The 14264-nt window shown below is 41.4% G+C and overlaps 1 protein-coding gene across 1 annotated transcript in view; it reads left to right on the forward strand.

Moving 5' to 3' along the window:
• CDCP1 (CUB domain containing protein 1) overlaps positions 1-14264 on the forward strand; it is a 73201-nt gene that overhangs the window by 41598 nt on the left and 17339 nt on the right. Inside the window, exon 5 of the mRNA XM_036760496.1 lies at positions 10153-10374. Within this exon, the coding sequence (XP_036616391.1) occupies positions 10153-10374 (222 nt within the window). The remainder of the gene's footprint in view (positions 1-10152; positions 10375-14264) is intronic.

Genomic DNA, 14264 nt, shown 5'->3' on the forward strand with positions numbered 1-14264 from the left:
GAATTCCCTCCACTAATGTAAGTGGGCACCTCTTCTTTCAACTTAAGAGTCTTAGAGAGAAGCCTGGGAGCATTGAAAGGTTAGGTTACTTGCCCAAGGTCACACAGCCAATATGTGTCAAATTTGAACTTGGGTCTTCCTACCTCCAAGGCTGCCTCTCAATCTCCTGGGCTGTGCAGCTTCTCTGTGCTGTAGTGGACATCAAATGTAGGTTTCACTTTGATCCAAATAAAGAATGGTTAAATGAACTTTAGGGGTCATTTAATTAACAAAGAATTCTGGTTGGTGCAAGGTGGATGGAGTCCTGGGCTTGGAGTCAGGAACACCTGAGCACAAATCCAGCTTCAGACTATCTGGATGACCCTGGGCCAATTATTAACTTGTTTGCCTCAGTTTTCTCACTTGTCAAATGGAGATAATAGCACCTACCTCACAGAATTGTGGTGAGTGTCAGAGGAGATAATACTTGTGAAGTACTTAGCACCATGCTGGGCACATAGTAGGTGCTTAATAAGTGCTTGCTCACCTCTCCCCTTCCCCCATCAAGGGGTATTTTGGGGGGTCATGTATAAAATGCATAAGATTGCCAAAGAAACCAGTCATATTATAATGTTGTTCGGTTTTTTCCAGTCGTGTCTGATTCTTTGGGGTTTTCTTGGCAAAGATACTGGAGTGGTTTGCCATTTCCTTCTCCAGCTCATTTTACAGATGAGGAAACTGAAGCAAACAAGGCTAAGGACTTGCCCAGGGTTACACAGCTAGTAAGTGCCAGAGGCAGGATTTGAACTCAGACCTTCCTGACTCCAGGTCTGGCGCCCTATCCACTGTGCTACCCAGCTGTCAGTATTGAAATGTATAATGAAATGCAACTATCCAATGTTTTTTTAAGATCCTAACTCCTGAGACAGACAAACTGATCTCTCTGTTTCGCAAGGATTCTCATTTCAATCCTTCTATCCCAGGCTATCATGTATCCCAAGAACTGCCCCCTCTCCCATTCCGGACTGGAAGATCAGCCAAAATAAAATGCAATCCTGTGTGAATCAGCAAGCATTTCTTAAGCCTGTGCTGGGTGCTGGGAAGGACACAGAATTTGAACAAGACATAGTCCCTATGTTGAAGGAGCTTACAGTCTGGTAGGGACAGGGGATTCTCACAGGTGGCTGTATTACTCAGAATTTATGTAATAAGAAAGAAGAAGAGTTGTGAGGGGGAGTCCTTGCCAGCCCAGCTGAGCAGGGAAGGTTTCTGGCAGGAGTGCATTTTAATGTGATCTTTAACAGAGCAACAAACAGATCGGTGTTCAACAGGTAAAGATGGGGAGGCGAGAGAGGAAGGCGAAGCGGTATGTTTGGGAGACAGCGAATAAAGTATGTGCCTAAAAGGGAGAGTCTTGAATGAGATAATCTCTGCAAAGCACGTTGTAAACTTTAAAGTGCTATATTAATGTTAGCTCCTGCTACTGCCACTATTGTTGTTACTACCACCACCACCACCACCATTTCTACTACTAAGTGGGATAGAGCAGTGGCGTCAAACTCAAATAGAAACAAGAATCCCTAAAGGTATATAAAGATCCCTGCAGGCTACATACTGACTTAGAAAATCACATGTTAACATTTTCTGTGTTCCATCTTATTTTTATTTATTTTGCTAAATATTTCTCAATTACATTTTATTCTGGAAAGTATTATAGCCCATGGCTGAATGTTCGACACTTTGAGCATAGAGGATCGAGCACTTGGCTTGGAGTCAAGGACACCTGAGTTCAACTCCCAATAAATTGTGACAGAAACTAATGCACAGGTGATACGAGTCATTACAGTGTGACTGCCTTCTGTTAGCACAGGTGGATCAGGTTCTCTTTAGGGTACGCCAAAATGTGCAAAGGCCAGCAGGCCATCCTACCCCCTGGAACATATTTATGCTGGAAAGATGGCATGGCACCTAGATGGAGGGCTTTGAACACCATCCAAATGACTCATCTTCCATGTTTCTCCCCTTCTCTCATCACTGAGACTAAGGAATAAAAGTGGTGCGGTGCTTTGTGCTGGTATAGCTCCTTAGAACTCACAGTGTTCTTCCATGTTATCTCATTTGTTCCTCACAAGGACCCCATGAGACAGGATGAGTGGTGGTGTCCTCATTTTATAGACGAAGAAAGTGAGGCCCAGAGAGACCAAGTGAAGAGTCTTGGCCTGGGGTGTGCTGACTCTTCCCACTGAACACACCACATCTAGGGCAATCCAAATACCAATTCGGGGGAGCTGGCTCTATTGGCTCCTCGTATCTGATGTCTCGTTTGTGGACCTGGCAGCTTTTGAGTGCCCATTCTGTGTGACAGGGGCCGACCATCAGCTGCACTAGCTAACGTGCATCTTTGAGTTTGGCTTTTTAAAGGGACAAAAGTCATTTCTACTCAAATTTATTCAAAACTAATACGAAAACATATCTCTAGTTTGTGGCCAGTGAAAGATGAAATGACTGAGGAAACAAAGTTTCAAAATTCTGAGCATATCAATTAATTAAGCAATACATGCCAATTGCCTAACAAATTGGGACCAGTCGCCTTATTTACCTTTGGCACTGGACCCTGAATATAGGGGGAGACAGATTTTTATACATTAAAAACAACTAGTCAAATTAGGCCAATTACAGCAAAACAATTACCCAGAATACAACATTAGGTAATCTGATTTCTAATTAGAGGAAATTTTAGGGACTTTCCAAGTCAGGAGGAAGAGTGAACAGGTATAATTCCCAAAAATCAGAAAAAGACATGTCCCACTCCCCCCAAGTGTCTGCGAACAATCACGGAACATGGAAACAATAACTGATTGATCGGTACAGGGCAAGTTTTCAGGGAATATATGTGGGTTGCTCGAGATGTACAATTGTGAGAAAACTGCATCGATCTCAGAATCAGCCTAGGTCCTTAGTTAAGGTAAGTACCAGGTAGAGGAGTTCCAGTGTCCCAGCCACACAAGGCTAGGCTCAAACAACACAAGAAGGTTTTTTCCCAATTCCTACAGTTGAATAAAGTTTTCTCACAAAACAGAATTTGGACTAGACCCGTAATTGAATGGAAAGGGAATCGAACTAGCTCCAGAACTGAGTCACAAGATAGAGTCAGTGTGCTTTGCTCAATTCTCACAACTAACTGCTCGCTGCCCTAATCCCCTCAATTCCCTCAAGCCTTCCTGGCAAATATGTGAGAGCTCTGAACCAAGTGAGCGTGAACCCTGTTGAGAAACTCCCATTCTGTGTTTTGGGATGAGTAATGTATAATCTGCCTGGGGTGCTTAGAAACAGAGAGTAGGTCAGCTATGAGCCTGGGGTGGGTGTTGTATGCCTGAAGCTGTCTAAAGCAGGCTTGGGTAATGTTAAGGGCTCCATCTTATGTTTGTCACCCCACCTTTCAAAACAAGTCATGCTGTTGTTAAATGCCCCATAATGCACTCTGCTCCACTGAAAGCAACCTCAGATAGCCTGGCTTCACATCTGGGCCCTTTGAGGCAATCACAGAACAGTCACTGTGCTCGGTGCTGAGCTTTACGCCTCTCTCATTGCATCTTAGAAGCATTCCAGCTCCACACAACCTAGTTTTCTCCCTGTACAATGCAATTTCAAAACTGTTCAGAGGGTCTTGCCTTATTATGTGATGTAATTAGCTCCGAGAGCTCAGAGGTAGTTTTTATATTCTCTGCTTTAATATTTTATTCTTTAGAAGATGAGTGTTCTAAAACATGCTGCACTGAGGCAGCATGCCATCATAGACAGAGAAAGCTAGATTTGGGAACCAGAACAACTGGGTTCAAGCCCTGCCTCTGACACAAAGTGATTATGTGACCATGAGCAAATCATTTAATTTCTTAGTGTCCCAGGCAACCTAAGACTGTAAGTCACAGAGGAGTTGCTGATCTGTATTGGTGGAGAGAGTTCCCATACCAGAAATCCTCCATATTGATGAAATAACAGGCCCAGCCCTCCTTTACCTATTCTTTAGAAAAAACTGAGTGCCTACTTGATATCTTATCATGCAGCTTTTTAATAAAATAGCTTCGAGGGCTCTATTTATATTTATAGAGGACTTTACATATATTTTCTCATTTGAGCCCTGCAATAACTTAGTATAGTGTTAGTGATGTAGTGTAGTATTATTAACCCCGTTTTAGAGATGAGGACACTGAGTCTGAGAGAAGTTAAGTGTCTTGCCAAGGATCACATGGCTAGAAAGTGTCTGAAGCTAGATTTGAACCCAGATCTTCCTGACTCCAGGTCCAGTTCATCTGGACATTCTAAAAAATTTTCAACTTGTAAGGAAGGCTGGGCTACTTTAATACTGCTGTGGATCCATAGTGCCATTGACATGGATCTTCATCCTCTCAGTGCACATCACTGCCTATCCATGCCTTCCCACGCCCTTCTACTCCTTCCTTGTTCTCCCATGACCTCACCCCTAGAGGATCTAGCCAAGGTGCTGAAAGGCTAGGGCACCAGCATGGTACTCAAGCTATCCATCTTTGTTCTCACTCCTCACGTAGTGAGGCACACCTCCTTCTCTGATCACATATTTCCTCAAAAACATCCCTTACTCTGCCTTTTGCATATAGGGCATCCTTGGATATATTTTATATGCCCACCATGTGTCTCTCTATTGCTCACTGAGTCACTTGTAACTTTAGCTCTGGTAGCACAGTGGATAGGTTACTGGAGCTGAAGTCAAAAACACCTTTTCAGAGACCTATTCAAATCCCACTTCAACCACATGCTGGATGACTGTGGACAAACCAATTTTAACATCTTTCAGCCTCAACTTCATCATGTGGAAGATAGGATAATAATTGTACCTACCTGGCTAAGTCATTAGGAGGATAAAATGAGAGAATATTTGCAAATTGATCTTACAAACTGCCAGGTGCTATATGAATATTATTATTATTTCAAGGTTCTCCTGATTCTGCTCACTTCACTATACATCAGTTCATGTAAGTCTTTCCAGGATTTTCTAAAATCCTCTTGCTTGTCATTTCTCATAGCACAATAATATTCCACCATAATCACATACCACAGCTTATTCAGCCATTCCCTGATTGATGGGCATCCCTTCAATTTCCAATTCTTTGCTACCACAAAAAGAGCTGCTATAAATATTTTTGTACAAATAGGTCCCCTTCCCTTTTTTAAAAAAATATTTTTGGGATACAGCCCTAGCAGTAGTATTTAGCTCTTCTCAGCAATACAATGATCTGAGAAAATCCCAAAGGACTCATGATGAAACATGGCATCCGCCTTCAGAGAAAGAACTGATATTGTCTGAATACAGACAAAAGCATAGCATTTTCACTTTCTTTTTTTGTTCTAGTTGTCTTGTACAAAATCAAAAATATGGAAATGCTTTATATGGTTCTGCAGGTATAACCTATATTGGATTGCTTACTGTCTTAGGGAGGAGGGAAGGAATTTGGAACTCAGAAACTTTTTTAAAAAATGTTAAAAATCTTTTTAACATGTAATTGGGGGGGGATAAAATATTATTTTTAAAAAAGATTTTCAGTGGGGAAAATATTTTAGAAATGTAGATCCAGAGTTAGAAGACAATTTTAGAGACCATCTAATCCAACACCCTTATTTTATAGATAGGAAACTGAGGTCCTGAGAGGTTGTTAAGTGACTCACCCTAGGTCAAATAGGAAGAATCCTGACAAAACTAGGAGTCACACTGGGGTCCCATGACTTTATGTTCAGCTGGAAAGTTCAGTGCTATTTCTACTGTACCACTGAGGATTTTTTATGGAAGGGAGGTGTAAAAAAATATTTAGGGGATTTCACAAGTGTTCTATTATTTAGCAGAGTTCCTGGCACTTAATAAATGCTTTATCTTGATTTAAAAAGTATAGAACAAGGGTGAGGAATCTGTGGCCTCAAGGCCACATGTGGCCCTCTGGGTCCTCAAGTGTAGCCTTTTGACTGAGTCCTTAAGTGAGGCCTTTTGATAAATCCTTTTATTAAGGGGATTTTTTCCATAAAAGTTGGACTCGATCAAAAGGCTGCACCCAAGGTCCTAGAGGGCCACATGTGGCTTCAAGGCTGCAGATTCCCCACCCCTGGTATAGAACTTTTGGATATCCCCAGTATGGGAATCTGTCCAAGGACAGTATATTATTTTTATTCATTTTTAAAGTCAACCTAAGATTAAATCTAGGGTTCTTAAACTGGAGTCTATGAACTTAGTTTTTCTTTTTTTCTCTTTTGATAACTATTTTAATATAATTTATTTACTTTTTAATCTGATGCATTTTATTTTGTACATTTAAAAACATTATTCTGAGAAAGGATCTGTAGACGTCACCAGACTACCAAAGGGGTCCGTGATGCAAAAATAAACCTATCTTATATATGGTATCATGGGCTTGACATGTTTAATTAAGACAAGTATAAAATGGCATAATCCAAAAAACTTCTATACATTCATTGAATCCTTTCACTGGGTTGAAAGTTATAGAACCATAGGTTTGCAGATGGAAGGGCCCTTCAAAGTCATCTAGTCCAACCACCTCATTTCATAGTTGAGGAAACTGAGGCCCAAGAAGTTAACTGCCCAAGATCACACAGAGAATAAATAGAAGAGTCATTATTTGAACTCAGGTCCTCCAAATCCTACTTTCTTTCCACTGAACCATGCTGTACTTAGGACAACGCCTGGTACATAATAATCACTTAATAAATAAATGCTTATTCAGTGACTGAAAGAGCTGAAATCCCGTTGGCATTCCCCAGTGTCTGAAGAAGTAGAATGATCCCAGTGTCCATGCTGGTTGGCTCAACGAAATGACATCTCCATTTCACCTCAACCACTTGATATGAATGCAAAGGATGACTTTGAAAGGACTTGATTAATTTTAACCAATTTTTGGTTTCCTGGTGTTGTAACAAAGCATATTACAATATGCTTTAAATTTGATCTGTGCTTATATGTCATCTTGAAACAAAATGGCACCTAGTAAGTTTTTCAATTATTGTGCAGTCCTAGAGTCTGCAAAAGAACACATGCAATGCTGTGGGAGAGGTGAGGGAGGAATGCCCCCCATCACTAGATTTCAGTCCCAATCTGGTTGCTCTGCTATTGCCAGGTCTCCACCTCTTGGATCTTGGTGTAATTGGAAAGATACTGATGATATAACCTCATATTTCAAAAGGGATACTTTTTACTCAGCTAATAGCTGACTGGAGATAAAGTCAGAAGGCATTTCCCCCTGATTAATCCCTTTTGGAATGATAGGCAAGTAAGCAACCGAACAGATGGACTGTATCTCAACATCTCTGAGAGAGCCCTGGGTCACCTTGAATTTATAGCCCTACTTTTGGCTGTTTTTGTCCTAGCACTCTCCCTATCGCAATCACTGTTTGAGAGTTTCAGGTTAACCTTGCACAGAATAGTTATGGGATAGAGTATGGGAGGGTGACTTTCGCGGGGGGGGGGGGGGGGGGGGGAGGGGTGCGGCACTCAGGGAGCCTTTTTATTTCTTTTCCCCAAAACTTTCTTTCCTATTGCAAACAGCCAAAGCACATCTTTTATATTAATTCAATTCAGTAAATATTTATTAAGGGCTATTATGTTCCAGGCACTGTGCTAAGTGCTGGGGATACAAAAAGAGACAAAAGACAATTCCTGCCCTCAAGGAGCTTACACTCTAAAGGATGACAACCTAATATTACTTTTCAGTAGTTTTTCTTTTAATAATGCTGAGTTGTGGAAGTTTTCATATCCTGCTTAAGTAAATCACAAGTTTAAGAATTAAACTTTCTCTACGTATATAAACAATAGGAATCTATGTAAAGGGAACAGTATAGTTAGGGCCAGTTGCCTCTAATGCTCAATGTCTTTGACTTTCTTAAATATGTTTGAGGGCAATAGAAACACAAGATTTAAAGATAAAGAAGACCATTTTCCCTTTCTTTTTTACAGATAGGGAAACTGAGCCCCAGAGAGTTCAAGTAATTTGCCCAAGGTCACATAGATAGTAAGGTTTCAAAACCCAGGTCATTTAATTCCAAGTCCATATAGGCAACCCTAAATTTTGAAAGGAACCTATATGTTCTAAAATGTATATAGCAGCTCTCTTTGTGGTAGCAAAGAACTGGAAATTGCAGGGATGCCCATCAACTGGCAAATGGCTGAACGAGTTGTGTTATATGAATGTCATGAAGTACTACTGTGCCATAAGAAATAATGACCTCACTGATTTTAGAAAAACATGCAAAGACTTGCACAAAGTAATGAAGGGTGAAATGAGCAGAACCAAGAGAACATTGTATACAGTAATAGCAACAGTGTTTTAAGAATGACTTCAAGTGAATAAGTTATTTTATCTATTATAAATATCCAAATTAACCATAAAGGACACATGAGGAAAAAGAAAAAGAATTGATAAATAGAAGTATGTATAGAATAATTATATATGTGTGTATATATACATAAACATATGTATATGTACATATATACACACACCTATATATGGAGAGAGAGATACACCGACTTGTATCTAATGGTAGTCATCTCTAGAGAGGAAAGGAATAAAAAAAGAAATTTACATGATAATTTTGTCGTATATTTGAAAAGAATGGCAAGTTATGCATAGTAGATTTACAGTTTCTTGTATAATCGTCTTTTTATAGTACTATGTTATGGAAATGTTTGTTTTATTCCATAAATTAAAAATGAAATGAAATAGAATATTTGAATTCTTTTATCCCTCTGCAGTGAGGCATAAAGTGCTGGGCCTAGAGTCAGTAAGACTGAGTCCAAATTCCATCCCTGCCACCTAAAGGATCATAGATCTAGAACCCAAAGGGATCTCAGAGGAAATCTGGCTCAGCTCCCTTATTTTAATGAAATTTTAATTTTTAATTCACTAGATGCTCATTAAGCACCTACTATGTGCCAGGCACTGTGCTAAGCACTGAAAACACAAAAGGGGCACAAGACAGTCCCTGCCTTCAAGAAACTTACAATCGAATGGATCTTACAGTTAAATCTGTAATTTAATTTTGCGGTGTGATATCAATTAAGTTGGGACTTTCTTACTGTTTTAAAATGATTAATTAAGTGTCTTTGAGTAGGTGCTAAGCCCCAGGCCCAAATCTCAATTAGGTGCTAAACCTATGTGGGTGTGAATTGGTAACCAAGGTGGGGCTAACTAAGGGAGGCTTGATTAGATCTTTGCTCCTAAGTTTGCCCCAAACCCCTAATTACTAGGTGCTAAGCCTATGTGGGTGTGAAGCTCCCAGGGTCCTAAGGGGAGGTGCTAACTCCAGAGCCAATCATAGCAGCCTAAGTTCTGGTCGTTCAGATGACGTTTGATAATGTCTGAAACTGTATAAAAAAGGGAGGACAGAGCCATTTGCTTAGGGCTCTCACTCTTGGTGGCATGCTCATGCAGAGACTCCTGGCAGCTGTAGCTAAGAGCCCTCCAGCTCGTAAACCCAGATGCTGAGACTTTGTTAAACTCTGGTAACTATGTATTGGGATTTGAAACAGGCAAGGTCTGTCTGTTGATGTTTGTAATTTGTTTGTATTTTGCTCTGAAGTTTAGGGTGCTGGCTTTTTCCCCTGAACTAAGTGAATGATGTCTGTATGCTGGATTAAAGTAAAATCATTAACCCCTTAATGTTGCTTTCCTTAGTAAAGCAGATCAAAAGAACCTATGCTGGCAGCATTCTTGTTGTTGGGCTTGTGTTGGTCTTTCACCCCCACAGCAGCTGCTAGTCAGATTGTTGAAACATACTGATGAGCAAACATGGACCCAAAGTCATGGAGTGTGTTGTCCAAGGTAGCACAGATAACATATGTCTCAGGTAGGATTTGAATTCAAATCTTCCTGACTCTAAGTCCTCTGTAGCGTGCCATCTCTAGGCTTGCATAGTACAAAGGATCATTTGATGCTCCCAATAACCCTGTTATTCTCCCCAGTTTATAGGTACGGAAAGTAAGTCTCAGAGAAATTAAGTAACTTGTCCAGGGTCACACAGGTAGTTAGTACCCACAGCAGAATTCAAGGCCAGGTCTCCCCACCTCCAAATCCAGCACATTCTCCACTATACCATGCAGCTACTGATGGTTTTTTCCCCATCTTTGTTTTTTTTTTTCAGACAAGGTCTACACAATTGACCTGAGAAGTGAAAAATTCATGTGGCTGACCATTGAGCCAAAACCAGTCAAGACAAGCCGGCACTTTGTTCCTGCCTGTTTGATCTGCGAGGGGCCCACGAGATGCAGCCCCAACCTGACCCTGACATCTGGCAACAAATATGAGATTTCTTTCCTTTGTGATGATATGACACGCCTATGGATCCATGCAGAAAAAACAATCAGTAAGACTTGTTTCCTGGTTCTTGGCATGCTTTGGCCTTCTCTTTACCCCTGTCAACTCCAGGTCTCTTGTGTTTTGTTCCTTTGCATTTTTTTCTACTCTACCTGCCCCACCCCGCCCCCCTTTTTGTTGTCTGGCAAGGGGGGAAGAAGGAAAAGGGAGTATCTATCTATTTATCCAAAAATTATGACCCAACAGGCTCTAAATGTAATAATTTAATTCAGTAAGCATACTCACGAAGCACCTACCGTGTACCAGGCACAGTGCTAGGGACTGGGATACAAAGAAGGAGTTGAAAGGCATTTATTAAGCACCAGGCATTAGGCTACCAAGGATGGAAATCAAATAGTGCCTGCCCTCAAGGAACTTATGTTTGACTGTCATTTATATTGGAAAATAGCATGTGCACAAACAAATCGATGCAAATATATATATCAAAAAATAGCAAGTAATGTGTGAGAGTACTAAAACTAGGGGAATAAGGAGCAACCTCTTGTAAGCATTGACGTTCCAGGGAGCTGGCAATGCAGAGGAAGAACATTCCAGGCAGGGAAGACACCAAGTACATTTATTAAGTACTTGCTATGTGCCGGGCACCAACCGAAGCATCAGGCATACAAAGAAGGGCAAAAAGCATAGCAAGGATCATCACGTATAGTGCTGGCAGGAACGATACAGGTCATCGAGCCTGTTTTACCTTGAGTCCCCATTTTACAAATGAGGAAAATGAAGCCCCAGAGGTCACACAGTCAATAGCAAAGCTGGAATTTGGAGCCAGGGCCTCTTACTCCGAATCTATCAATCTTTCTGTGGCACCACACTGCAGATAAGTCAACAAATCAACAGGCATTTATAAATCACCAGACAACGATTACCCTTCTCATTGAGGTTTGTGAAAAAGATGAAATGTTATGGATAAAAGCAGAGCCATGACCATTTGGAACTATTCCTGAGTCAGATCTAGTAAGGGTTTGGATGTGGGGGTGGGGAGGGGCGCACTGGCACTAAGGGAAGTAGGGGGCAGTCCACCATGAACAACCTATCCCCTAGGGAACTTTCAGGAACCTAGGGAGGAGTTGTGGCTAGATGAGGTAGTGGATAGGTGCTGGACCTCAATTCAGGAAGACCCGAGTTCAAATCCTGCCTCAGAAACTTCCTAATTGTATGGCCCTGGGCATGTCACTTACTCTCAATCTCAGTTTCTCATCTGCAAAATAGGGTAATAATAGTACCTACTACACAGGGTTGTTATGAGGATCAAATGAGAAAGGTACATAATGCAAACCTTAAAGCACTGTAAAAGTTGAGGTTAGTATTATTGTGGTCCGTGGGAAAGAAAGCTACCCCATCCCTCCACAGACACCCTCCCCCCCCACACACACACACCTGGAGGTAAGACCCCATTCTTCCCATACTGGTGACAACTTTGAAGAGGAGGTTAAGAAGAGAGAAACTGAAGCAGATACTAAAAAATGAGCAAAAGGATGAAAAGAGAACATGTAGACAGAGGGAAAGGGTTACAATCCTTGCCTGTAGTCACTTAAGGCTTGCTTGGAAACTCTCGTCAAGTTCCCTTGCATTATTATCCAGTCACCATTTCAAGTAATTGCCCTGTTACTGGAGACTGGCATCCTATGTAACCCCAAATGATACATGCAGCAACCTGCATCTGGTTGTGTGCGGTGGGGACACGGCTTAGTAATGGCCAACTCAGATGAGCCATAATCTTCACCCATTGCTTGCTCAACCAGCATTTGTCATCAGGACTTGAGTTATGGCCGTTTAGCCTTGTGGGGTGTATTGTTTTCATCTTTAAAAGAAGGGAGCTGTTACATCTGTCATGAATAGGAATAGCACTATCAGAAGCTACTGTTCCTGAGCGCTAACTGGTGGGTCAGATATGGCCCTGCTGGGCAGCTCTGGGGTGAAGTCAACTGCGATTCCTCCAACATGACGGTGTTCAAAAAGTGGTCAGCCATCAAGTGACCTGAATTTCTGTTCAGGCTGTGCCTGGGTAGCTAGCTGTGTGACCTCGCCTCTCGAGTGGTCAGATGCCTCATGTACAGAGTGAGGGAAGAGATGTTAGAATGGATGATCTCTAATATTAGGAGGATCCCTCTCATTACCCATCTTCTTGCCCAGGTCACATGCAATGAATCAGATGGTATAGCCATCACCCTGTTTGACTCTTAAGAGATAATCACTCTGGATGAGCCATGAATATATGACATGTTTAGGGGGAGGGAAATAAATCTCGTGTTTTAGATGGCCCCCATAGTAATGGAATAGTCTCAAAGCCACAGACCCCAATTATCATACACTTTGAGCTTGAGACACCTCAGAGCTAGGCTGATAGATTTCTAGAGGTCCATAAACTTGGATGGGAAAAAATGACATCTTTATTTTCACCAACATCTAACTGAAATTTAATTATTTCCTTCAGTTACTTAAAAAGAAAACTCAGTTACTTAAAAACTGAGAAGAGGTCTATGCATAGGCTTCACCAGTCTGCCAGAGGGGTCCCACAATATAAAAAAGTTAAGAACCTTTGCCTTAGGGAGTGAAATTGATGAATTTACAAAAACAGTTTTTAGAAAATAGAATCTCAGAATTTTAGAGATGGGACCTCCCACCATTTCCCACTGCCTCTTGGACACCTCTGCTTGGGTGTCCCACTCAAAGTCAGTATGTCCCAAACTGAACTCATCTTCTTCCCTTGAAACCTGCACCTCCATCTAACTTTCCTATTTTGATGATGGAACTACCATCCCTTTCAATTACTCAGACTTTTTTATAACTTAAGTTAATCAACTGGCATTTATTAAGTGCCTCCTGTATTTCATCTTTGACAATGCCCTCTCCCTCTCTACTCAATCAACTGCCAAGTCCTGTGGCTGTTGAGTCTCCCTAGGCCATAAGACTCACCCACCGAGCCCTTCATTTCCACTTACATGGCCCCTGCCCTTAGATGAAAATGTCTTGACCTCCTAACTGGGCTCCTTTTCTCTATTCTATCCCTCCTCCATTCCCTTCATTCCACTGCCATCATGATCTTTCTAAAGGACAGGTCTAACCATGACACTCCTCTGCTTCAGAACTGGAGTTTGACATTGAAGGCCTTCCATACCATACTATTGATCTCATACCCTTTGACCTTTGTACTTTCACACAGGTTGAACTCCATGCTTGTAAGCCACGCCTTCTATATCAACATCTGTTGAATCTTAAAGGACAGCTCAGATACTACCTTCCCTCACCTCCTACCCCTAGATGAAAGCAATCTCTCCCTTGTCACATTTCTTGTTGTTTTTTGTCCTTCATTCTCGAAGATGACCATGACATCAGGGAGGTGATGCCATGATGTGCAAGTGAATTGGATTTAAGTGAGGGAGGGCTGTGCAGTCACCAGCCTCACTATCTCCTCTGGAGCCATCTGGGTCCAGTGGCCAAATATCAATCAGGATGACTGGAGATGGCCCAGGAGGCAGTGGGGCACATTTTATTGTATTTTGTTGAGCTCTCCCCTATACCCTGAACACTTTCTTACAGGCATCTGTACATTTCTGGGCTTCTCACATTCCTCCTCTTAGATTGTAAGTTATCTTGATTGAAGCAGCTGTCATTTTTTATTTTTCTCTTCCTTGCATATAGTAAGTAATTAATGAATGTGTCAAATCATTTGCTTGAATTAGACAAAGCCTTAATCCACACTCCTCATTTAAAGATGGGGAAACTGGAACCCACAGAAGTTAACTGACTTGGCCAAGGTCACAGTCAGCTAGTAAATGACTGAACCATTCCTCAAATCCAAATTTCTCACAAAGGCTGAAAAAAAGCACAAATGTTACTGTACTGAGTCCTGGAATTTAATTAACTTGTGATTTTTTTCTC

This window comes from Trichosurus vulpecula, chromosome 5 (genome assembly GCF_011100635.1).
Source record: "Trichosurus vulpecula isolate mTriVul1 chromosome 5, mTriVul1.pri, whole genome shotgun sequence".
Lineage (NCBI taxonomy): Eukaryota > Metazoa > Chordata > Mammalia > Diprotodontia > Phalangeridae > Trichosurus > Trichosurus vulpecula.